Source organism: Mixophyes fleayi, chromosome 6 (genome assembly GCF_038048845.1).
Source record: "Mixophyes fleayi isolate aMixFle1 chromosome 6, aMixFle1.hap1, whole genome shotgun sequence".
NCBI classification, from domain to species: domain Eukaryota; kingdom Metazoa; phylum Chordata; class Amphibia; order Anura; family Limnodynastidae; genus Mixophyes; species Mixophyes fleayi.
In genome coordinates this window covers 224049268-224076342 of record NC_134407.1, presented here as the reverse complement: position 1 = coordinate 224076342, position 27075 = coordinate 224049268, and the positions used below count along the sequence as shown (strand labels likewise).

The window sequence follows — 27075 nt, the reverse complement described above, 5'->3', positions numbered from 1 at the left end:
GGCAGGGAAGGGCATGCACGGACTTGTAGTTAGACAGCAGATGAACATCCACAAGTTGCCGAAAATATCCCAGTAGCCAATGTAGCAAATGCCTGCTGATGCCAAACTTTTTTTGTATAATTTTAATTGATTAATCAATGGATGCACATCTTCCCTGGATTCTTAAAAAATCCTACCAGGTGTCATGTGGTTGTCAAGTCTGACAGGTCTCAAGGTATAGAAGAGATACAGAAGAAACAGAACTATGGAAGAGTTGGATCACAAACAAAACATATGTAGTAATGAAGGATGGTTTGGAAAGCACAGACGCAGATTGGGGGGGTGGGGGTCATTCCGACTCAGACAGTACAAAAGTTTAGAAAAAAAGAAAATTTACACTATCAAATTCCATTCACTGATATTTACCAATTTGACCACTGTTTCTATGAATAACTTTCAACAAATTCTCCAATAAATCCAAACTAAATTTCTTTGACCAAACAGCTGAGCCGCCATCAGATAAATCACGTCTGACTTCTCCTGCTGCACACCTGACAATCTACAGGCTGTCTACCAAGACATCAATGCATATTACATATATATTTTGGGGCCTACGCACACTGTCCACCCGCATTTGTTTGATTAAGGCAGGCTGTTAATCCTTCCACTGTGAGGTTGCGATGCCGACTCCCACAATGCATCAATCTTAGAGGTGAAGAACTGTAGTCGCCATGGCTACTGGTGGCATCATGTTACCAGAGAAGGCAACACTCGTCGGCTGGGTGCAATCACAATGCAGTTCTCATGGCTGCCGAAGGATACAAGCCACTAATGGAGGGCATCACTCTGTGAATAGACTATTCCCACCACTGAGGCCCAGTTAGCACTCCCGGCGGTGCTACCGCCGGCCTACTCCTCCTGGTGACAATGTAACGCAGGTAAGCCCTAAAATAACAATGCCTGGAAAGAAGACACAGAGGAGGGAGGCCTGGCTATATATATCCAGCAGGTGGGTCTTCTTTCCTGTCCTGACTCACGTACAAGTGAGCATTAACCCCACAGTGTATGCTGCCACGGAGGAGGAAATGTATTTTATTGAGAAAACAATACTGAGAACTTGGGACCCGGCCACACACTGACACAAACTCACTCTCCCCTCGTTACCTTATAAAGACTCCTTATCAGCTGCTTCCTTCCTCCATTTGATTGTTCCCTTTTTTATTGTTTACGTAAATCGGACAAAAAAAAAGAAGAACTCAACATGATTGTAATTATATACTTTATGACCTTATTTGTGCATAGATCATATACTAGTATGTAATGTCCATAAATGCACTGTACTGTTATTTAATCTACTTATTCACTATATAAAGAAAAACATTTAAAACATTTTTTTAAATTAAACTGAACTTCAACATCCTTCACTAGTCAGTGTACAAACTGCAGTACACAATATATGAGTGTGGCAGGATCACCTATAAATAACTTATTGTATAAATATATTTAAATTATTAGCGCAGAGTGCTAATTTATATCATTGAAATATACAGATTTTTATTAGATTGTGTTGCACTTTTGTATAGGAAATGTATTTATTGCCAAGACAGTATACCAGGGGAGGAATTTGGTTTTGTGTAACTCAGGATACAAGTATCAGGATATAACAGAATAATGAAAACGGGCACTATAGAGACCAAATCAATTACCAGTGTCAAATCTAACACCTACAAAAAAAAATTCAAAATCCAAACACGAATTACATGCAATATAGAAGGTGTCATTTACATATTGGAATGTCCTTGCAGACTACAGTATGTAGGCATAACAAAAAGGAAATTAAAAAGACTGGCTGAACATATTTATAATATTAAAAGAGGGTTAAAAACCCATAATGTGTCTGATCACTTCTCCAAACTCCATAACAAAGACCCCAGTGAACTTACATTTATGGGAGTAGAACATATTCCTTCTAACTGGAGAGGAGGCATCATGTCCAAAAGATTGCAAATACAGAATCCAGGTGGATTTTCAATATGAAGACCATTTTTCCATATGGTCTTAATCTGGACTTTGATTTGGGCCATTTTTTTAAACTAATAGTTGTAACAATTATATATTTTATAGTAGCAGGTTTTATCGATTTTATTCTTCCATCATGATCTGTAGAATTTTGTTTATAATTCATATATTTTTAATATTATACTGCTTATTTCATACCTTTTTTTTTAATAAAGTGGAAGAGGGAAGAGCCTTATAAAGCCTCCCCTTTCACCTTGTCAGCATCCTTGACAAAGTCCCACGACGGACAAAACGGGATTGGAGTTGATACTTTACTATTTTAACCTAGGAAGGACACCGTCATTCATACAGTGTGTTCCAAGTGCGGGTCAAAGAAAGCGCGAATACACAGGGACTGAAGAGTAGCGGCTTTCGGGACCAGCAATCTTGACAGACATCGGCCAGGGAACCCGGCCAATCATTGGAACATCAGAGTAAGATTAGTTAGTATGAGGGCAAGTCTGTGACGAATAATTCTAGACTATGACGTCCTTTTATCCCGTTATTTGGCTCCGCTGACATCACATCTGCAAAAGGCTATAAATGTTCTTTTGATTGCTGATTTTTACTCACTGACTACATTGTTTATGTATGCATACCCATTCATACCCTTTTATTGCGCTCCCTTTATCCATATTTATTAAATTGCGTTAGTTCCACAGTGAAAGGATATATTTCATCCTAATGATAATTATTGAATGGGATTTATCAGTCTTCGCGGAGCCATCTAGGATCAGGGGGCGGTGTTACCCCCTGCTAAAAGTTGTGCCAGAATCTGTATAAAAAGGAGCTGTTTGATCATGTATCATTATTCTATCGGTACCGTTCTGGATATCACTAGTACCTTAAACTAGTGAATGTAACTGTACTTTTCCGGAGTTCCTGAGCTAATAAACATCAACTACTTGATGAACCTGCTTTGACGCCTACTTACCCACTGTAATTCCTGTGACCACAGATTAGACCAATCTAATCCGTTATCCGGCTGTTCTGAGGTTGGGACCCAGCATCCGTTACCAACTCTTTGCCCGCTACCTGCAGCTCTGGCCTGTGTGATAGGGCAGGGGTAACCATCCACAGCATCCCTGATCTGAAGGCAAGGGGTCAGAGGTACCAGCCCAGGTGTACCAGCAAGGGGGTAGTCTAGAAGTGAGAGTTATCCAGATGAAAGTGTTAATGAATGCAGCAAAGGAGTCCAATGGTGGCAGCAGCAAAAACCCCTCCTACTGCGGTTAGAGGGCGCATTTGGGATAAAGAAAAGGGGATGGTGACAAGGCAACCCCAAATGGTCCCCAGCAACACAACAGACAGGGCGGTATAGGCGGTCCATCCTGTAATGAGGTTATGAATAAATTCCAAATTTAAAAAAAAAAAAAGCCCCAGAGAGAATTTAATTATTAAATATTTATAGTCCTAGTCCCTATACACCCATATTCCATTTTAGAAGAACATGGAAAAAAAGAGCAAAAACCATGCTTCAAAATCCTGTCTAGTATAACACTCTCTTCATATAAGTAAATGTTCCCTTATTGCTCTCCAGAAGTCCCGCTCATTGAGCCACGTTTGTCTTACATCATTAGTGAGGGGGTATTGGGAATGTATTCATTACGTGTCACACTTCTGTCATGAGGATTTATACCAATAAATATGTTTTTTTTTATAATTAAATGTACCTCATGGTATAAAATGTATTCCATTTAAAACACAGGCCGAGGCTTCTTCTCTACCACCTGTAAGCATCAGTCATGTACCTTTCCAGGGTGAAAGAGGCCATGTACCCACTCGCTGAACTGGAAAGGCCTCCATATAAATGCACTCTCCACCCTATGACCCTCGTTTATACATCTAATTTTCACATGTGCTCACAATACAAATCTGGACCCACTTAGGTCCTCCCATGAGGAGCAGAGTTTTGCACTTTAGTTTTTCAGATGCATCTTTACCCACCAGGACACGCATGTCCCCATATAAATGGATGTGTCACAATATTACATTTACACTGTGGGCCCACATTTCTGCAGCTTTGTAAATGATCCTCAGTAAATAGTAATATATTACAGAATTATATAAACATTGTCCACTTTCAGTTACAGTGTGAACAATGTAATATTGTCCCTGTCGAAGTCGTATAATTGGATGAACGAAAGTATATTGGTTAATATTGTTTTATTGGCCAACTGCACTCAGTATGCCACGCTACACGTGGCATACAGCGATCGCACGGTAAAATAAGCACACACTCGCATGACAACATTTAGTTATTTATGTAATTCATATTGGATCCATTACACAGTAATTTATGAGCAGACAGTATTTGGTTTATTATTAGTTTATATAATCTGATTATATGTGCACTTCAGTGATATATATGGTTCAGATAATAGGAAAGGTGGCATGTCTTGTATCATATTAAAACCCTATTCATCAGCAGCTGTCCGGTGCAGTCGGCGAAGAGAACGCACATTGCATACTTTAGTTATTGATATTAGGGAATAAAACTTTGTATGATGCTGGCTATGAAATGCTCACATCCCCTGTAGTGAAGAGGTACCCTAGGTCAAAGGTCACAAGCACAGATGCAAAATCCAGGGACAAGCGAAGGGTCAGACACACAGGCAAAGAAGCAAAATCCGGAATCCAGGCAAAAAGGTCAAGGTCAGAAGAGAAGGTTCTCAGGTCCAGGAACAAGCAGGGGTCAAAACACGGGTAGTCAATCCAAGGTAGCAATAACCAAACAGATAGAACAAGCAGGCAGCAGGACTGAGGGCAGAACGCTATAACCGGTAATGAGGCTCAGTCCTCATTGCCTTAAATAGTACAGATGGCCAATCAGCACATAGTCCAGAACATGTCCTCAGCTGTAGAATAATAGCAGAGCCTGCAGCCAATCGTATCTGCAAAGTACCAGCAGAGACTAAAGCTTTAATCAGCCTAGATTGGCTGATTCCACCAGGTGTGCAGGGCTGGCCTCAACGTGTGCGCACGCGCCTGGCTGCTTAACAGCTGGCCGAGCGCGGAGTTTAGAGATACTAAAGCGTCCCGGTTGTTGCCCAGGCAACCGGGACACAGAAACCGGAAGTGACGCCCCGGTTGCCGTAGCAACGGCCAGAACGTCACCAGCAGACCCCGGAGAGTCGTGGCGGTACCCGCGGCCGCCGCGAGCACTAACACATGTAAAACATTTATAACACCCTTCAGAACATGAATTCTATTTTTCACCAGTGTGAGCTCTCTGATGTCTAAGAAGATTTGATTTCAGCGTAAAACATTTCCCACATTCAGAACATGAAAATGGTTTCTCTCCTGTGTGACTTCTCCAATGTCTAAGAAAGATTGACTGATGTATAAAAGTTCTACCACATTCACTACAGGGAAAGGCTGTATTCCATGTACGAGGTTTACTGTGTTTAACAATATCTGAGTTAACAGCAGAACATCCGTCATAATTAGAGGGACCAGATGCTGTATCTGCACTGTGCAACACTGGATGAATGTTTAGTGTAATCGGGGCCTCTCCTGAAGAATCTTGTACAATGTTATCTTCTATGTTAAAATCTGGAGACAAAATGAGACATCCCTTCGAAATAGTCCTGCTTTTACATCCATCTGCTGGAAATAAATGTACGTAAATATACATTTTGCTTGTACATGTAGTAAATTGTCATTCTATTAGTAAGTTCAAGATCTTTAATTTTAATCTGCAAACTATGAACACAATTATAAGTGTATAAAAAGCAAATATGACTTATTTAAGATATAAAACATTGGCTTAACAAAGAACACAACTGAATTACCAAGAACATTCCAGCAACAGTAACATAGCCTAGACACATTGGTCTACTCCTCCTGAAATGCAGACTTTGGGGAGCAATATTTCCCAAGCCAGTAATATTGTCCGACCACAATGTCTATCAAATCACTGCCCTCACACACAGACACTGGAGCCATGGAAGCAGAGTAGACTTGGGTGAAATTAGCAGAACGTCCTATAAATGGGTCTATACTACTCAAAATTCTCCAGGTGAACACCTAGGCGGCAAAAGCAACCTCTCTATGTCCCTCTGGTCAACCTCAAGTAGCATAGCTCCACGTCTACTAATTTAGACTAAGGCTTTGATGTAGACAAGCACAGAGAGAGCAGGAGAGCAGTATAGTAGAATATAGCAGCACAGAATGACGACAGCACAGAGGGGACGAGAGCATCGGGAGAGAGAAGGAAAATGGAGCAGGGCACAGATAAGCAACAACAAATGAAAGGAATTCTAGGGCAGAGCAGGATACAGAGACAGATCAGAGGAAGAGCAACAGTACATACTATCCAATCAGAGAGTGGAGGGAGCTAATGTGCAATGACTGGTGTGTGGTTATAAGTTTGTGTTTTCTTACTAGAATCAGCTGCTATTTTGCTTTACTATTGCTGTGTTAATATAGACACATAAAATTCTAATCAAATTTTTCTGCATTAATACACAGGGATGATCATGAGTAATGGCGGGATCTCAACCCATTGATCAGTGATGGAACCACAATGGGGACATCCAATGAACTGATGTATTAGAAACATTACAGTGTGAGGAGGAGACTGGTCCAATCTCTGGGCTGGTAGCACAATGATATGATGTGAGGAGGAGAGCAGGAGTCTAATAGGGGCTGATGGCTCCTGATGTATGAGAATCACCAGTGTGAGGAGGAGACTGGTCAGATCTCTGGGCTGGTAGCACAATGATATGATGTGAGGAGGAGAGCAGGAGTCTAATAGGGGCTGATGGCTCCTGATGTACGAAAATCACCAGTGTGAGGAGGAGACTGGTCAGATCTCTGGGCTGGTAGCACAATGATATGATGTGAGGAGGAGAGCAGGAGTCTAATAGGGGCTGATGGCTCCTGATGTATGAGAATCACCAGAGTGTGGGGAGGAGACTGGTCAGATCTCTGGGCTGGTAGCACAATGATATGATGTGAGGAGAAGAGCAGCAGTCTAAAAGGGGCTGATGGCTCCTGATGTATGAGAATTACCAGAGAGTGTGGGGAGGAGACTGGTCAGATCTCTGGGCTGGTAGCACAATGATATGATGTGAGGAGGAGAGCAGGAGTCTAATAGGGGCTGATGGCTCCTGATGTAAGAGAATTACCAGAGAGTGTGGGGAGGAGACTGGTCAGATCTCTGGGCTGGTAGCACAATGATATGATGTGAGGAGAAGAGCAGCAGTCTAATAGGGGCTGATGGCTCCTGATGTATTAAAATTACCAGAGAGTGTGGGGAGGAGACTGGTCAGATCTCTGGGCTGGTAGCACAATGATATGATGTGAGGAGTAGAGTAAAGGGCATATTCAATTCCGATCAGATCCGCGGTAACGCGCGTTACCGCAGAAAATGCGCAGTACTGCCGGTAATACGGTACCGCAATAACACAGATTTTCGTATGCAGCCCTACGGGCTGCGAACTAAAATCCACGTTATTGCGGTACCGCGGATTAGGTTCGCGGCCGTTCCGGCGCGATCCCGCGGATCGGGATCGGAATTGAGTATGCCCCTAAGAGTCTAATAGGAGCTGATGGCTCCTGATGTATGAGAATCACCAGAGAGTGTGGGGAGGAGACTAGCTAGATCTCTGGGCTGGTAGCACAATGATATGATGTGAGGAGAAGAGCAGCAGTCTAATAGGGACTGATGGCTCCTGATGTATGAGAATCACCAGAGAGTGTGGGGAGGAGACTGGTCAGATCTCTGGGCTGGTAGCACAATGATATGATGTGAGGAGAGCAGCAGTCTAATAGGGGCTGATGGCTCCTGATGTATGAGAATCACCAGAGTGTGAGGAGGAGACTGGTCAGATCTCTGGGCTGGTAACACAATGATATGATGTGAGGAGGAGAGCAGGAGTCTAATAGGGACTGGAGGCTCCTGTTGTATGAGAATCACCAGAGAGTGTGAGGAGGAGACTGGTCAGATCTCTGGGCTGGTAACACAATGATATGATGTGAGGAGGAGAGCAGGAGTCTAATAGGGGCTGATGACTCCTGATGTATGAGAATCACCAGAGAGTATGAGGAGGAGACTGGTCAGATCTCTGGGCTGGTAGCACAATGATATGATGTGAGGAGGAGAGCAGGAGTCTAATAGGGGCTGATGGCTCCTGACGTATGAGAATCACCAGAGAGTGTGAGGAGGAGACTGGTCAGATCTCTGGGCTGGTAGCACAATGATATGATGCGAGGAGAACAGGAGACTAATAGGGGCTGATGGCTCCTGATGTATGAGAATCACCAGAGAGTGTGAGGAGGAGACTGGTCAGATCTCTGAGCTGGTAGCACAATGATATGATGTGAGGAGGAGAGCAGGAGTCTAATAGGGGCTGATGGCTCTTGACTCCCCCACTGGGCAGATACATTTCCGCATTAGTTTGTACTGACAGAGGAGGGTGTAGAATAAGAGATTGTTGTAGTGACTGAACAAGGAGAATATGTGACTATTTTCTGTAATAAGTGTTTATTACTGACCTGTGCTGATATCTGTAGGGATTTCCTCCTCCTTACACAGCTGATCACCCCTCACATACATCTCTTCTTCTCCCTCTATATCTTCTACATTAATATCAGTCAGATATGCACCCTAAATAACCCAAAAAAACAATACAATTACAATTTAATAATGTCTGATTTCACTAATCATTACATATAACATACACAATAGCTCTACAAATCATATAGTGAAAAGTCACTTTGGTTATTTTGATATTTATTGAGACGTTAAATCCCATCTACCTGATACTCCTGTGGGACACTGTGATTTTCCTCTGTACAATCCTGTGAATAAAGAGGACGGGGACAACTCTCTGGGGTATTTCTGTTACTAGATCCATCTGTAGGAGACACACAGTGACTGAATACATTGTATTTTAGTGATTATCTGTTGATGTGTGTACATTTATATAAGCAACCCATAGCTTCATAGGGAAAGCATAAACGACTATATATGCTACATTTACTAAGTATATAAGGAGGTATGTATTCTACAACAATAAAGTTACACATTATTAAACAGGGTAGATTAATGGAAATGTCAACGCCAGTAACCTCTTTAAATAAGGGAATTAATACTTGCCATTAGAATTTGATATTAGGATATTCCCAAACTGAACCATCTGGTTAGAAGTTTGTACCCAGCCTCTTCCACCTTACTCCTGATACAGGCATTGTGTATCAGTAATGCTCTAAGATCATCTCAGAACATCGTTTATCTGAAAAAAATTTGCCCAAAAACTTGTCCCCACTTTCTAACACAATCTGGATAGGTATCAACAGTGGAATCACAAAACATGCCATAGATGTATGTCTGATCACATACATACAATCTCAAAATGAGCCCATGGATGGGAAAACAGTTTCTTTTTCAGGAGAGAGAACAGAAAATGCATCAACTAATCATATAGCCAGAAAAAAGTGGAACACAATATAAGGGGACTAGATATGGGACCATCTGGGAAATGCAGAGGCCGTAGAAAAGCTGTAATTTTAATCATATTACACCTACCAGGCAATTGTGAGCAGATGCTGTATAAGTAGATCTGAATCAGTATGAGTAGGTAATATACAGTAAAAAGTTAGGAGAGGTCACATGACATCTGTGTGCTCAAGTATTTTACTGATTTAATGACGATTCAATTAAACATACTTTTTTTTTAGAAAAGGATTGAAATTAGTGGACTGGAGGGCCTCTATGTAAAACATACTGGTCTTTTAGTTAATATATCATTGTTAATAAAAAGAGAACACACCTTCCAATATGATCAATGCAGACGGGATACTGCTTGATAGGTTGATTGAAGAATAGTCCATTTTCTGATTCCTATGCTTCCCTTCACCAATGGTTCTCATTTCACCTCTTCCTCATCATTCCACTTCCCTGCCCTTTCTCCTGCACAGTGTACTTACCCTCTGGATCCCATGGCTTCCTACCACCCAACTATCTCTTTACCCGCACTTGAGGCTGCGTGCGGAGTAGGGCCGCATCTTCCATCTCCATAACTCCCTCGACTCCCCACCTCTTTCACAATGCCTTGCTCCTTCACTAACCCCTGCCTCTGTCCAGTTGTCACCAAAACCGTGCCCTGCTCTATCCACCACCAACCTTATCCACATATCACATCCCTTTTTCTTGTGCCCTCTGGAATGCCAGGATAGTTTGTAACAAACTGCCCTCCATCCATGACATTTTCATCTCTAGCTCCCTTAACCTCCACTCAATCACTGAAACTTGCCTTAAGTCCTCTCCTACGAGGGCCTCTCCTTCACTCACTCCACCAGGCCTGGTGACCATCCAGTTGATGTTGTGGGCATCCATCTCTCTTCCAACTGCACCTTATGGATCATTCCCTTCCCCTCATTCATCTCCTTTGAGATATAACTATTTGTTCACAGGGAGGATAATGAGTAATATTACAATTGGTCTCATCCCATTAATCAGTGATTGAAACACTACGGTGACTTTCATTGAACTGATGTATGGGAAGGAGGAGGAGACTGGTCAGATCTCTGGGCTGGTAGCACAATGATATGATGTAAGAAGGTGAGCAGGAGACTAATAGGGTCTGATGGCTCCTGATGTATGAGAATCACCAGAGTGTGTGGGGAGGAGACTGGTCAGATCTCTGGGCTGGTAGCACAATGATATGATGTGAGGAGGAGAGCAGGAGTCTAATAGAGGCTGATGGCTCCTGATGTATGAGAATCACCAGAGAGTGTGAGGAGGAGACTGGTCAGATCTCTGGGCTGGTAGCACAATGATATGATGTGAGGAGGAGAGCAGGAGTCTAATAGGGGCTGATGGATCCCGACTCCCCAACTGGGTAGATACTTCTCCTTATTAGTTTTTTTTGCACTTTAGTTTTTCAGATGTATCTTTACCCACCAGGCCACGCATCTCCCCATATAAATGGATGTGTCACAATATTACATTTGCACTGTGGGCCCACATTTCTGCAGCTTTGTAAATCATCCTCAGTAAATAGTAATATATTACAGAATTATATAAACATTGTCCACCTTCAGTTACTGTGTGAACAATGTAATATTGTCCCAGATCTCACATTATATCTGCAGCTCTTTACTGGGATAACTTAGGATCCTGCATAACAACAATGTGGTCTTGTCATTACTGTGGGGAGTGATGCCGATATATAATATAATCAGGAACCAGGAATAAATTCCACGCATGCGTGATCTTCTCCAGTCTGATGTTGATGACACACATTCCATCTATGTCTATGGACGATAATTAAATTATAACAAGTTGGTATACTATGTGCCTGGAGCTTTGATTGTCCTCCATAACTCAGTGATATCTAACAAGTATACACTATGTACATTTATAAAATAAACAGCTTTTACGATATTAGGAATACTGCTGCAACACTCTTTCATGTCTACCAGGTCAGTAAAATGCTTTTCTCCTGTGTTAATTTTCTAACTTGTAAAACAAGATAATTTGCATGTAAAACATTTATAACACCCTTCAGAACATGAATTCTATTTTTCACCTGTGTGAGCTCTCTGATGTCTAAGAAGATTTGATTTCAGCGTAAAACATTTCCCACATTCAGAACATGAAAATGGTTTCTCTCCTGTGTGACTTCTCAAATGTCTAAGAAAGATTGACTGATGTATAAAAGTTCTACCACATTCACTACAGGGAAAGGCTGTATTCCATGTACGAGGTTTACTGTGTGCAAAAATATCTGAGTTAACAGCAGAACATCCGTCATAATTAGAGGGACCAGATGCTATATCTGCACTGTGCAACACTGGATGAATGTTTAGAGTAATCGGGGCCTCTCCTGGAGAATCTTGTACAATGTTATCTTCTATTTTAAAATCTGGAGACAGAATGAGACATCCCTTCGAAATAGTCCTGCTTTTGCATCCATCTGCTGGAAATAAATGTACGTAAATAGACATTTTGCTTGTACATTGAGTAAATTGTCATACTATAAGTAAGTTCAAGATCTTTAATTTTAATTTGCAAACTATGAACACAATTACAAGTGTATAACAAGCTAATATAACTTATTTAAGATATAAAACATTGGCTTAACAAAGAACACAACTGAATTACCAAGAACATTCCAGCAACAGTAACATAGCCTAGACACATTGGTCTACTCCTCCTGAAATGCAGACTTTGGGGTGTAATATTTCCCAAGCCAGTAATATTGTCCGACCACAATGTCTATCAAATGACTGCCCTCACACACAGACACTGGAGCCATGGAAGCAGAGTAGACTTGGGTGAAATTAGCAGAACGTCCTATAAATGGGTCTATACTACTTGAAGTTCTCTAGGTGAACACCTAGGCGGCAAAAGCAGCCTCTACATGTCCCTCTGGTCAACCTCAAGTAGCATAGCTCCACGCCTACTAATTTAGACTAAGGCTTTGATGTAGACAAGCACAGAGAGAGCAGGAGAGCAGTATAGAAGGAAATAGCAGCACAGAATGATGACAGCACAGAGCGGAGCATCAGGAGAGAGAAGGAAAGTGGAGCAGGGCACAGATGAGCAACAACAACTAGAAGGAATTCTAGGGCAGAGCAGGATACAGAGACAGATCAGAGGAAGAGCAACAGTACATACTATCCAATCAGAGAGTGGAGGAGAGCTATTGTGCAACGACTGGTGTGTGGTTATAATTCTGTGTTTGCTTAGTGAAATCAGCTGCTATTTTGCTTTACTATTGCTGTGTTAATATAGATACATAAAACTCTAATCAAATATTTCGGCATTAATACACAGGGATGATCATGAGTAATGGCGGGATCTCACCCCATTGGACAGTGATGGAACCACAATGGTGACATCCAATGTACTGATGTATTAGAAACATTACAGTGTGAGGAGGAGACTGATCAGATCTCTGGGCTGGTAGCACAACGATATGATGTGTGGAGGAGAGCAGGAGTCTAATAGGTGCTGATGGCTCCTGATGTATGAGAATCACCAGAGAGTGTGGGGAGGAGACTGGTCAGATCTCTGGGCTGGTAGCACAATGATATGATGTGAGGAGGAGAGCATGAGTCTAATAGGGGCTGATGGCTCCTGATGTATGAGAATCACCAGTGTGAGGAGGAGACTGGTCAGATCTCTGGGCTGGTAGCACAATGATATGTGTGGAGGAGAGCAGGAGTCTAATAGGGGCTGATGGCTCCTGATGTATGAGAATCACCAGAGAGTGTGAGGAGGAGACTGGTCAGATCTCTGGGCTGGTAGCACAATGATATGATGTGAGGAGGAGAGCAGGAGTCTAATAGGTGCTGATGGCTCCTGATGTATGAGAATCACCAGAGAGTGTGGGGAGGAGACTGGTCAGATCTCTGGGCTGGTAGCACAATGATATGATGTGAGGAGGAGAGCAGGAGTCTAATAGGGGCTGATGGCTGATGTATGAGAATCACCAGAGTGTGGGGAGGAGACTGGTCAGATCTCTGGGCTGGTAGCACAATGATATGATATGTGGAGGAGAGCAGGAGTCTAATAGGGGCTGATGGCTGATGTATGAGAATCACCAGAGTGTGGGGAGGAGACTGGTCAGATCTCTGGGCTGGTAGCACAATGATATGATGTGAGGAGGAGAGCAGGAGTCTAATAGGGGCTGATGGCTCCTGATGTATGAGAATCACCAGAGTGAGAGGAGGAGACTGGTCAGATCTCTGGGCTGGTAACACAATGATATGATGTGAGGAGGAGAGCAGGAGTCTAATAGGGGCTGATGGCTCCTGATGTATGAGAATCACCAGAGAGTGTGGGGAGGAGAATGGTCAGATCTCTGGGCTGGTAGCACAATGATATGATGTGTGGAGGAGAGCAGGAGTCTAATAGGTGCTGATGGCTCCTGATGTATGAGAATCACCAGAGAGTGTGGGGAGGAGACTGGTCAGATCTCTGGGCTGGTAGCACAATGATATGATATGTGGAGGAGAGCAGGAGTCTAATAGGGGCTGATGGCTGATGTATGAGAATCACCAGAGTGTGGGGAGGAGACTGGTCAGATCTCTGGGCTGGTAGCACAATGATATGATGTGAGGAGGAGAGCAGGAGTCTAATAGGGGCTGATGGCTCCTGATGTATGAGAATCACCAGAGTGAGAGGAGGAGACTGGTCAGATCTCTGGGCTGGTAACACAATGATATGATGTGAGGAGGAGAGCAGGAGTCTAATAGGGGCTGATGGCTCCTGATGTATGAGAATCACCAGAGAGTGTGGGGAGGAGACTGGTCAGATCTCTGGGCTGGTAGCACAATGATATGATGTGAGGAGGAGAGCAGGAGTCTAATAGGGGCTGATGGCTCCTGATGTATGAGAATCACCAGAGTGTGAGGAGGAGACTGGTCAGATCTCTGGGCTGGTAACACAATGATATGATGTGAGGAGGAGAGCAGGAGTCTAATAGGGGCTGATGGCTCCTGATGTATGAGAATCACCAGAGAGTGTGGGGAGGAGACTGGTCAGATCTCTGGGCTGGTAACACAATGATATGATGTGAGGAGAGCAGGAGTCTAATAGGGGCTGATGGCTCCTGATGTATGAGAATCACCAGAGTGAGAGGAGGAGACTGGTCAGATCTCTAGGCTGGTAGCACAATGATATGATGTGAGGAGGAGAGCAGGAGTCTAATAGGGGCTGATGGCTCCTGATGTATGAGAATCACCAGAGTGAGAGGAGGAGACTGATCAGATCTCTGGGCTGGTAGCACAATGATATGATGTGAGGAGGAGAGCAGGAGTCTAATAGGGGCTGATGGCTCCTGACTTCACCACTGGGCAGATATTTTTCCACATTAGTTTGTACTGACAGAGGAGGGTGTAGAATAAGAGATTGTTATAGTGACTGAACAAGGAGAATATGTGACTTTTTTCTGTAATAAGTGAATATATCTGACCTGTGCTGATATCTGTAGGGATTTCCTCCACCTTACACTGCTGATCACCCCTCAAATACGTCTCTTCTTCTCCCTCTATGTCTTCTACCTTAATATTACTCAGATCTTCGCCCTAAATAACCCACAAAACAATAAAGTAACACTTAAATAATGTCTAATGTCATTTTTTGAGATGAATCAATAGAATATCAGTGTATAAGACACACGCAGCTTCTATACAGATCATATAGTGAAAAATCAGTCTGGTATTTCGGTATTTGGTGATAAAATTCCATCTACCTGATACTCCTGTGGGATACTGTGATTTTCCTCTGTACAATCCTGTGAATAAAGAGGACGAGGACATTTCTCTGGGGTATTTCTGTTACTGGATCCATCTGTAGATGATACATAAAAATGTGATCACCAGAGATTTAATGTGATCATCTAACTATATGTTTTTGAGCTCATTTGCTAAAAGACTGGATGCTTTTTCGGGATGATCATTTACTGGTGTTTGCTACGTTGACTCCTTTATTACACCACGCTGCTATTGCAATTAATCACTGACTTAGTCAGAGCAAGCCGTGTGTCAGGACTGTTAGTGAAATGATCTCTACTGATATATGTATTATTTATGTGACTGTATTAATTTGTTTTTATTGTTTTAGTCTTTTATTAAATTAAACTGGTTTATTTTTTGCACAATTCCACGGACTCTTTTTATTTACATTCATGAGAATGGTGATTCAGTGTCCAGCGCTGTGAATTTTTCCTTGTCATTTAACGTCATTAGGACGCACAGGTCCTTTGCAGCTGCAGGAGTTTGCACCACTACTCTATAATTACCGATTGGATTGTGGATCAATTAATTTCTGGTTATTCAGCGCTAGGGATTTTGTTTTGAGGTTTTACATTCATACAATCCTCTTCATAGCTGTGGCGCAGAGAATTACTCTCCTGGCGCCGCCGCGCACACTACACCGTACATTTCTATTTACATGAATACATTTAAAACATTTTCTTATGCCCACGGCACCTAGTGCCGATGCTTTAACCCCTCAGGCACCAGGTATCAACCCTCCCAGCACCGGAGTCCATTTAAAGATGGCACACGTGCGGCGGCTGAACACTGTGGGGACAGCCGACAGTCTCAAAGACCCAAAATGTCAGTGATCAAATCACAAGCATGTGTGACCGAATGGGCTTACTTCTCCACCCAGTCTGTAGAGGGAGGAAGGAATGGGTAGAGGCATGTTCTGCCTGCACTGTTTATCTGGGTTTCTCTCTCACCGTCAGTAACCAACTGTTACCGACCACTCTTACTGGTGCCACCTTGCCATTAGATACTGCGCAATAGTTGAAGGAGAATCGTGCTGCCACAACTAGGCAAAATCAACAGCACCTAGAACCGCTTACTTCTGGGTAGTTGGTATAGCTGCTGCAGTACATCTTTGCTGTGGACTGGCTGGTATCTCCTGACCGCTTACTATGGATCAGGTCTGCTGGATAGCGGGCAAAGCGTTGATACAGAGACGCTGGGTTCAACACAGGACAGCCGGGGATAGAATTAGAGTGTAAGCTGTTATCTGTTGGTCACAGGTTAATAGTCTCAGGCAGAATTGCTCAATAGACCTGACAAGGACAGTTACACGCTAGTTTGAGGCACTTGCGATGTCCAGAAGCTCAGACGGTATAATGACATAACATGATCAAACAGGGATCTTTTTATTCAGAATCTGACACACATTTTGGAACGATAAGCCAGCCCCCTGATCCTAGATGACATCACAACGTCTGTGATATTACATCCGATGTTTACCCTCAGGATGTAATATTCTCTAGAAGAGGCGGAAACCCTTTCTAGGGGGTTTACCTTGGACGTCTGCGCTTGACTTGTGTGTTTTGAAGGTTGTTGCTTCCGTTACGGATGATCCGGGCGTTCCAGTTCCCGCGCTTCTTGTTGGTTGTTTCGTTGTTTCTGCCGTGGCGCAACCTGGGGTGGAAATAGGGGTGTGGGAGAGGGAGAAGAGTAGGGGAGTGGGAAAAAAACAGTATAATCGGTATAGACAATATACTTAGATGCTATTGAATTTAGCAGTTGATTATAGCTTATTTTGCAGTTTTTGACATTATAGCTCTTTTGCTTTTGTTTATAGCTCTAATGCAGTGTATATTGTTTGTGGTGGAGGTACCGTTATTTGCTACTGTTAGTGGTTTATAGCCCCGGGGGTTGTTGGGGGCTGAATTGTTTTTAGCTCTATGTTTATAGCTCAATAATTATAGCTCGTGGCTTGGTAGCAGTGGGTGGTAGAAGTAATAGGGTTCCCTTCAGGTGGGAATAAAGTATTTTGTTTATAACTCGTGAGCAATGTCTGCCCAGATGGGGATGTCTGTTTGAGTCTGGGGATGGAGTAGATGGTTATATTTAAATGGCTATGGGTGATATAATAGGGTGATTAAATTCTATGTGTATGGATGAGTGTATAAGTAATCGGGTACTGGGTCTTAAATGTGGTGTGTAGTTAGTGAGGTTCGCTGCTGTCTTTTTGTGCTGTTGCTCTTATAAAAGCAGTTTGTTTAAAATGTAAGTCTTCCTTAACGGAGGGGTCTGAGTGGCCTTTCCAGTGGTGGGTGGTGAGAGATTGATGGCCGGGTGGTTCTTGTAGTTTGGGTCAAGCAGTCAGTGTAGCTGTGGCAGAGCGTCTTCCTTCAACGGCATTTGGAACGCATATGCGTTCCAAATGCCGGACTTCCGGTTTTCAGATGGAACGCACTTGCGCCTGTGCGTTCCACTGCAGAGTGGATTTCTCTGTGTGCCGCTTCTTCGTTAAGATGTTCCAGCTCTTGGAGTGGTGTGTCCGGATGTCGGTCTTGGTGTAGGAGCTTTGTTGGGTTTTTTTAGTCGCTTGTTTGCAGTTTAGCCAACGCGTTTCGTCCGTGGACTTCGTCAGGGATATTGTGAGTATGCTGCTCTTCTTATTCCTGATTTTCTTTGCTTCATCCAATTGGAATGCGGGAGGGGAGGGGAAATGGGTGGGGGATCGGGACTTTGATTGGCACTGAGGTTATGTTTAAATTTGTGGAGATAAGGATATTTATTTATTGAATTATTTTGGTTGAGGGGGGGCTATGAGGGATACTTTTTTTGAGTGGGGGGACCGGCTTGGGATATAGGGGCATTTTACATTTTGGTTTTGGGTATATATGGTTGGTTATTGTGGCAATATTAAAACCTAGTTGTTACTGCTGGACATCGTAGCGCATATAAGTGTCTTGATTATGATGTGATGGGATAATTGCTGATGGAGATAATTAAACTATGGTCTGTGGTTTTGGATATGGTAGCGTTATCTATCCTTATGGGAGGGGAGTTAGTGGCGCTGAGTTTTCTTCTACTTTTGGAGAAGGGGGATATGGCTTTGGATTAATAGGATTACGGGGGGGGTGGGGTTATGTGTTTTGCCTAGGGACAAATGTGGAGGATTAGAGCATAATACATATTAGATTGAGGCGTGGGGACGTTTGTGAGGAACACATTACATATTAGATTGTGGGTTAATATTAAGAAACTGTGGCGATTTTTGGTCTTTGGGTGATGAGTACTAGATACCGTGGCGCATCTGGGGGGATTATTGAGTCGATTAGGATTAAGATATTGGTGAAAGTTACATTGTTCCTTGAGGGGTATGGATGGTATATGTGACATCTTTATTCTTGGTGAATAGGGTTTATGAGCTTGGTAAGGTTTGGTTGTGATATACCTGGGGCGGGGCAGGTCTAAGGTATGGGGTAGTGAGGTGCTGGTATGGGATGGGGTATGGGTAGGGGTACTTTTGATGGGGGGTGGGTTATGGATATTAATGGAGTACTTTAAAATTAACTTAAAAGATAGGGGTGGGGTTGTAAGGCTGGGAGATACTTGCAGGAATATTCCTAGTTCGAAGTCTATATTGAGACCTTTCGGTGTTCGGGTTCCTAGCTTGTGGATGCATTTGGCTTCTTCCTTTGAGATCAGTTTTATGTAGTCGCCTCCTCTCCATGGTTTCGGGACTTGCTTGATGCCCATGAACTTTAGTTCTGTGGGATACTGGTTGTGGGTCACTCTAAAATGTTCTGAAACACTGTGGTTCTGCACTCCTTTTCTTATGTTCCTTATATGTTCGGGGATTCTTGTTTTTAGATCTCTGATTGTTCTTCCTATGTACTGTAGTCCGCAGGGGCATTCGTGTAGATAGATCATTCCTGTGGAGTCGCAGGTCATTTTATCTTCTATTTTGTGTGTGCTTCCGTTTGAAAATGAGCTGAAGTTGTTGGATGGTTTGGTGGAGCTGTGTTTGGTTGTTCTGCATGCCATGCATCTGTTGCAGTGGTAGAATCCCTTTTTCCCTTCTTTTATCCAGGTCTCTTTGTTCTTCTTTTCTTTCTCATTTGTTGGGATGAAGCTGGCCGTTACCATGTTTTTCAGGTTCCTTGCTTTTCTGTATACTATTTGTGGTTTGTGTGGTAAGTATTCTTTTATTTGTTTGTCCTCTAGTAGGATGTTTGTTTCTTGGGATGTTTTCAAATTTCCTGTGGTTGCTGTGTTAGTTTGTGATGAACGGGGGTGTTTTTTATTTTTTTGTTTCTTTGGGTTTGTAGGAGAGGAGTTCTTCTCTTTTCAGGCTTTCTGCTTTTTCCAGTTCTTTGTTTAGGTGTTCTTGGTCGTAATTTCTCTCTATGAACTTCTGTTTCATTGTTTCCGCCTGCTCTTTGAAAGTGTTCACGGAGGAGCAATTTCTTCTAATTCTCCTGAATTGTCCTCCTGGGATGTTTTTTAGCCAGGTCTTGTGGGGATTGCTGTTTGCTGGGAGGTAGCTGTTGTAGTCGACCGGCTTCATGTAGGTTTTGGTCTGGATGCTGTTGTTTTTTTTACGTAGATGGTGAGGTCCAGGAATTCTACTTGTGTCTTGCTAGAGTTGGAGGTAACTTTCAGGTTCAGGTTGTTGTTGTTGATGTACTGTAGGAAGGAGGAGAGGTCTTTGTCGCTACCTTTCCATATGAAGAGGATGTCATTTATGTATCTTGTCCATGTTGCTATGTTGTTGTGGTGGGGGTTGTTATTCCAGATGTTGTCATCTTCCCATTTGGCCATGTATAGGTTTGCATAGCTTGGTGCGAATTTCGTCCCCATTGCGGTACCGGTGATCTGTTTGTAGTAGTTACCTTCGAACCAGAAGTAGTTGTGGTCAAGGATAAAGGTGATGGCTTCTATGATGAAATCAGATTGTTTATTGGTACATTCGGGTTCTTTTCCAGGTAGTGTTTGCTGTGTTCGCAGCCTTTCTTGTGGTCAATGATGGTGTAGAGGGAGGTCACGTCACAGGTAACTAGGGTGTAGTTCTCTTTCCACTCAATCTCGTTCAGGATCTTCAGGACCTGTGTCGTGTCTTTAAGGTGGCTTCCTTGTGCGCTCACTAGGGGTTGTAGGAATTGATCAATGTATTCTGAGAGGTTGCTGGTGAGTGATTCAATTCCGGATACTATCGGTCTTCCAGATGAATATTGGTACTCTTGTGGATCTTTGGTAGGTAGTAGAACACTGGGATCCTTGGATGTGGTTTGGAGATGTAGGTGTGTTCCTTCTTGTTCAGTATGCCATCCTTTAGGCCTTTGTTCAGTAGTTTTTGGAGTTCTTTATGGTATTTGCTTGTGGGGTCATAGTTCAATATGTTGTATGTTGTTTTGTCACTGAGGAGTCTATTGGCTTCTTCTAAATAGTCTGTTTTGTTTAGGATGACTATTCCTCCTCCCTTTTCGGCTGGTTTCAAGACGATGTCCTTGTTCCTTTTTAGATCTTTAAGGGCTTTCTTTTCCTGTGGAGAGAGGTTAGGGGGTCTTACCTTTCTGTCTTTTAGTTTTTCGAGATCTTTCTCAACTAGGGCTTCGAAGGTTTGGATGTATGCTCCTTTCATGTGTTGCGGGAAGAAATTGGACTTGGTGTTGAGGTTGGTGTGGATGTATGCGGGGTCCTCCTTGCTCTCTTCGTTTGGTTCCTCTTTTTTCTCTTTGTTGCATCTGTTGAAGTATTTTTTCAGGCAGAGTTTCCTCGTGAATTTGTGGAGGTTTATATAGGTATCGAATTTGTCTATTTGGGGGGAATTTAAAGCCTTTGTTGAGCAGTGTGGTCATGTGGTCGGTCAGGGTGAGATCGCTGAGGTTGAATATGCCTTCTGGTTTTATTTTTTATTTTTGTGTGCATTTCCTGGTTCTTCTTTTTGCGAGTATTCCTCCTCTTTTTCCTCTTCTGAGTCTAGGGATATTGTTTTCCTTTTTGAGGCTGGTGGGTTCTCTGATTTTTTCTTTTGTGGTTTGTATTATTTTGTACCACCACCACCACAAACAATATACACTGCATTAGAGCTATAAACAAAAGCAAAAGAGCTAATATTCTCTAGACTTGGAGATAATGCAATTTTAAACAAAATTTACACCAATCTGTGATTTCCTAAATTACTTGCTGTAACATTTTTCAGACAGGTTCTAAGACACAGGACAAAAAATATACAGGATGGAAAGGTAATAACACCCCCTCCTGTGCATTCAAGCTAAAAGAGGTATTGGTCATTGAAATGAAAAGACTTAAATAGAATGTAATTAGCCTGCCTTTAGAAGTTACAAAACAGATTCCTACACCTGATTTAGATGTAAATACCCTCAAATTAAAGCTGAAAGTCTGCAGTTAAAGCTCATCTTGTTTGTTTCATTTCAAATCCATTGTGGTGGTGTATAGAGCCCAAAATAAGAGAATTGTGTCGATGTCCAAATATTTATGGACTTGACTATATCATCATCATCATCATCATCAACATTTATTTATATAGCGCCAGCAAATTCCGTAGCGCTTAGACATATAAGCACACAATGGCTCCTGTGATGATAAAAAATGTTCTTCTTTAGAGAAGACAGAAAATGCATCATTTGATCATATATCCAAAAAAAAAAGAGGACAAAAGTAGAAGGGAACCAGATATGGAACCATCTGGAAAATTGAAAGTAGTCATGGAAGAGAACTAATTTTAATCCCATTACACTTACACCCAGTGAATGTGGGAAGATGATGTATAAGACATTCTGGGTCAGTAGGAGAAAGTAGCTTACAGAATAAAGCTGGGAGAGGTCACATGATATCTGGGTGCCCGAGTATTTCAGGGACCAAATTAAGTAAAAAAGAGGCGGAGGACACAGAGTAAACTTGAGAAGCTGGTTGTTGAGTATTTGAAAAGCGTACAATTGTTGAATGATGTTATGGATAGAGATGGCTTGCAAAGTAGTAGAGAAAATTAGATAATCTGCAAAAGCTGCAACCCTATGACGGCCATGGCCTAATGTGACCCCAATGATCTTTGGGTTGTCTCTATTTTCTAAAATATGCCATTCCAGTAGGAGATTGGACATCTTGGTGTTAAAAAATGGGCTTATTCAGCCACCTGGTTTCTTTTTGGTCTTGCTACAGTGCTTCTGAATTTCCTTCAGTCAGTAACCCACCATTACTGACCATTCCTACTGATGTCACCTGCCACTCGCCAACTGCACTTTAGTTGAAGGAGGATAGTAGCTGCCACCACCAGGCTCCTACACCACCGTACTTCTGGGTAGCTGGTATAGTTACTGCAGCCCCTCTTTGCTGGTGATTGGCTGGTTCCTCCTGACCGCTTACTATGGATCAGGACAGCAGGCACAGTGTTGACAAAGACTCTGGGTTCAACCCAGGACAGCCAGGGAACAGAGTAAAGTTTTAGTTGTCGGTCATAGGTTACAGTCAGTAGGCGTCAGGCAGAATGAGGAAAGCAAAGATTATTTAATGCTCTTGAAGGGAGGAATTGTTTACATACCAGTAAGGGGTACTAGTGATCCGCCAGAATTGCAGAATACATTTTACATGTGCTCTTCTTAAACAATATTGAATAACCTGGCAGGAGGTAATCCAGTCTCCTGCCCCGTTAATGTATCTTGGCCATACATGCAGCCTGCACGTGTATAAGCCCAGTAGCACTTAAGTCTACGGCTGAAGATTTAATCTTTAAATCTCCTGCCTAAAATACTTCCCGGGTATTAGTTCCAGGGTTTGACTTCCCCCACACGCTGAAAAAAACTCCAGAGTTTGGGTAGATCTGGGGGCAGCAGGTCCCACGCTACTAATCCTGGATCTTTTTGAGCTCCAGTATGCTCCTTTCCATGCCGAGTCTCTCATTGGACTCCAGATGCGCCACTGAAAGTTCCTCCACCAGCCACTGCATTCAGGCTGCTGCTGGTGGTGGTAACTCTGATAGAAGTCGTCGCTAGATTCTGGAATCTGGACCACAAGGACACCTCTGGAACCAATCGCCCAGTAAACGGAAACCGGAGCTGTGGCAGAGTACCTGCCATCAGAGACCCTATAATCACTGACCTACCAGAGTGAGGAAACATATTTTAATTCATTTGAATACACATTTTATTTTATATAAATACATCGGGACACCTTAGATGCATATATCACACTTACACACCCGGCGCATGACACTGAGATTTAACCCAACCAGCGTTGGGACATTAAGCCTCCCGTACCACAGCACACTAATTCTAAATAATTTTTTATGCATTTTTAAACACTCGGCGCATAGTGTCACAAATAGCAGCCCTTTAAGTTGATAATTTACCCTATAGGTTATCAGAGCCTAGCACAGGTTTATACCAACGTATATTAAAGACATTCTCTTTCAACACAGTTTACAGTCCTCTGTGCAGAAAACAATATTCTGGTCATCGTGTGCATGAACTCAAACATCCACAACATCACTGCTGAGCATTGCAAATAAAAATATTACTACTATTAGCGCACTAGGAAGATCATGGATAATGTCATATGAAGTAGTGCACAGGGAGCATCATGGGTAACACTACAATTGAATCACTATGGTGTGGGGAGGAGACTGGTCAGATCTCTGGGCTGGTAACACAATGATATGATGTGAGGAGGAGAGCAGGAGTCTAATAGGGGCTGATGGCTCCTGATCTATGAGAATCACCAGAGTGTGGGGAGGAGACTGGTCAGATCTCTGGGCTGGTAGCACAATGATATGATGTGAGGAGGAGAGCAGGAGTCTAATAGGGGCTGATGGCTCCTGATGTATGAGAATCACCAGAGTGTGGGGAGGAGACTGGTTAGATCTCTGGGCTGGTAGCACAATGATATGATGTGAGGAGGAGAGCAGAAGTCTAATAGGGGCTGATGGCTCCTGGCTCCACCACTGGGCAGATAATTTTTCCAGATTAGTTTGTACTGACAGAGGAGGGTGTAGAATAAGAGATTGTTGTAGTGACTAAACAAGGAGAATATGTTATAAGTGGTTATTACTGACCTGTGCTGATATCTGTAGGGATTTCCTTAACCTTACACTGCTGATCACCCCTCACATACGTCTCTTCTTCTCCCTTTATATGTTCCACCTTTGTATCAATCAGGTTATCACCCTAAATTACCCACAAAACAAAAAATTAATAATGCTGATCTAAATTAATTGAGATTAAATCTCTACAAATCATATAGTAAAAAGCGACGTTGATATTTCAGTATTTTGTGAGACCATAAAATGCATCTACCTGTCACTCCTCTGGGAAACTGCAATTACCTGTGTATAAACCGGTGAATAAAGAGGACGGGGACATCTCTCTGGGATATTTCTCTTGCTGGATCCACCTGTAGGAGACACACAGTGACTGTATTAATATTTTCAATATGATTATCAGATGATGTGTGTAGCTAGGTGACCCTCAAAACTGCTCTCCCCTTTACAGTAACAGTCCCCTCTTACCCCATGATGTGAGGGTTTGGGGATTCTCCACCATCATGTTCAAGTGCAGACCCTTGTGTCCATCTAAATACTCCCCCTCCTGCATGGAGAAATAGACAGTGACATCATCCACCTTATAGGAACCTGACACACACAATGATACAGTCATCACCCAGACACATCCCCTGGTGTTACTGTATAATGTCCCATTCCCAGCAGTCACCTCTCCAGTCAGCAGCTGAATGATCTTGTTGGTCAGTTCCAGGATCTTCTGGTCATTGTCTCTCTCATGTATCAGTGACTGAGGTGGAGGCACCGTGATGGGGCTCTGGGTCCTGCTCAATCCTCCTGACACACAAGGATGGCTGCCGGGTGTCTGATACTGAACGGATGTCTTCTTCACAACTATGTAATCCTGTGTTTTGAAGGAGGGATCAATAAAACATTAAATGAAAAAGCCACCTAGCTGGACTTATTTTTAGGGCTTAATTCTGCAAAATGTTCAGCAATCTAATTTATAAATACAACCTATATGGTAATCAATTCCTATATACATCAACGTGTAGCGTATATGGCGTTTACCTCTCCTGCAGCTCCCGCCACCTTCAGTGGGCCCACAGTTCTGTGCCCTCTGTCTACGGCCGGCCCCCACGTATGAATAACCTACTTTGAATAGTGTAGTGCAAACAGCAAGATGACGTTGTAGTGGGAGCTGGACAAAAACAGAGGAACAGCCGACCCACTGAAGATGGCAAAACCTACGGGAGAGGTAAGTTTATAGAAACAACAGGGTTACAAAAGATCTCACAGAAGCAAATGGCCACAAATAATATTGTCAGCTACCTCCAAATGTACACTCCTGATATCCAAAACAGTTATGGAATAAATGTGTCTGGCTGGATTCACCGGGGTACATCTCCGAGACCAGAATCACAAGGTGTGTGTAACTAGCCGTGGTGATCCGCGGCTCGCTCCTTTGTCTGCGTCCCTGCTGTCATAGCAACAGCCGGGACGTCATTTCCTCTCTCTAGTCCTGGCCGTTACCATGGCAATGGCCAGGACACCTTCTATCAGCGCAGCGCCCCAGCAACAAGGCAGCCGGGTGTGGACGCAGTAGTTACAATAAAGCCTGCGGGCTAATTAGGTTTAATTGTATTTATTAGGCAGCTCCTGAGGGCTATTCATGTGAGGCCCAATCCTTGTCCCTGATTGGCTGCATTTAGTATTTAAGGCAGGGAGGGCTTAGCCTCCCTACCAGTTATAGCATTCACAGTCTGTGTTGTTGCTGACCTGCTGTTTTGTCTCCTGACTGACTGACCTTCTGTTGTGACCCTTGCCTGTTTTCCTGTTGCCCTGAGCTTTGCCTGAATACTGGATTCCGCTATTTTGTTTGTGGCCCTGACCTCTGCTTGAATTCCAAATTGCTTGCTTGCTGCTGGCCCTGACCCCTTGGCTTCACCCTGACTACTCTGCCTGCTACTGACCCGTGACCCCGGACAGTCACCGACCATCCGCTCCAGTCTGGGCTACCGCCTCTGGTTCCATCTGCGCTACGGCCATCATAGATGAGCTTTTACTACACTGAGCTTAAGACCTGGGGGCATCCAAGCACCTGTGAGCACATAAAACTCTACGGGAAAGGCGACTAGTAAAGGTGAAGACTTTGTTATTACCCGTTCTAAAAGCTCATCTTAGTGGTCTTTAGCTTTAATATTAGAACCGACCAATAAAGAAATATTGGGAGGAACAGAAATAAGCGATGTCACGGTGATGTTCCCAGAATCCCTCACTTCTCCAGTCATGTCCCTGTTATATTAATAGAAGAGTGATGTCATTGTGGTATTCCCACCATTCCTCACCTCTCCAGTCAGCAGACAGATGATCTCCAGAGTGAGATTTAATATCCTCTCATTGATGCAACTCCCGTCCTTTTCCATACTCAGTGAATCGGTGATTTATATCCCACAGGTTTCACCCTTGACTTCTAGTAAAGACGCTCTGGCACCTCACTGCTCAATTGTCTAGGAAAAAATATAATGATTATAATAAAACATCAAAGAGTACACATGTAACATATTTAAATGCAAAACAATGAGTCACAATTATGTTCTTCTCTTTTCACCGAGCCATATAACTTGTAGTCAGCGTTTCTGAGAAGTTCCACTGATCCAGCTTCATAAGACTGCTCAGAAACCATCACACAATGCTGTATTACAACCAATGGTCCTCTCATGACCAGAAGTCTTGGTGCTCCCAGAAATCTATTGGATGCAAATTGCTCCACTTGAAATCTGTTACAAATGACTGAATTA

General features: G+C 43.0%; 2 protein-coding genes across 5 annotated transcripts in view; one reads left to right on the top strand and one right to left on the bottom strand.

Annotated features, from left to right (window-relative positions):
• LOC142160132 (uncharacterized) overlaps positions 1-27075 on the top strand; it is a 187585-nt gene that overhangs the window by 25914 nt on the left and 134596 nt on the right. The gene's annotated exons all lie outside the window — the stretch shown is intronic.
• Positions 1-27075, bottom strand: part of LOC142160075 (uncharacterized) — a 282721-nt gene that overhangs the window by 249616 nt on the left and 6030 nt on the right. For 2 of the 4 annotated variants that reach the window (XM_075214978.1, XM_075214979.1), the window contains exons 2-11: positions 26623-26784; positions 24987-25178; positions 24785-24863; positions 24602-24669; positions 24332-24443; positions 16825-16944; positions 15249-15346; positions 14970-15081; positions 11577-11966; positions 8803-8900 (exon numbers count right to left, since the gene is read on the bottom strand). In XM_075214978.1, coding sequence (XP_075071079.1) covers positions 8803-8900; positions 11577-11966; positions 14970-15081; positions 15249-15346; positions 16825-16944; positions 24332-24443; positions 24602-24669; positions 24785-24863; positions 24987-25178; positions 26623-26700 — 1347 coding nt within the window. In that variant the 5' untranslated portion in view covers positions 26701-26784. The remainder of the gene's footprint in view (positions 1-8802; positions 8901-11576; positions 11967-14969; positions 15082-15248; positions 15347-16824; positions 16945-24331; positions 24444-24601; positions 24670-24784; positions 24864-24986; positions 25179-26622; positions 26785-27075) is intronic. The other 2 variants (XM_075214980.1, XM_075214981.1) reach the window with 2 other exon arrangements.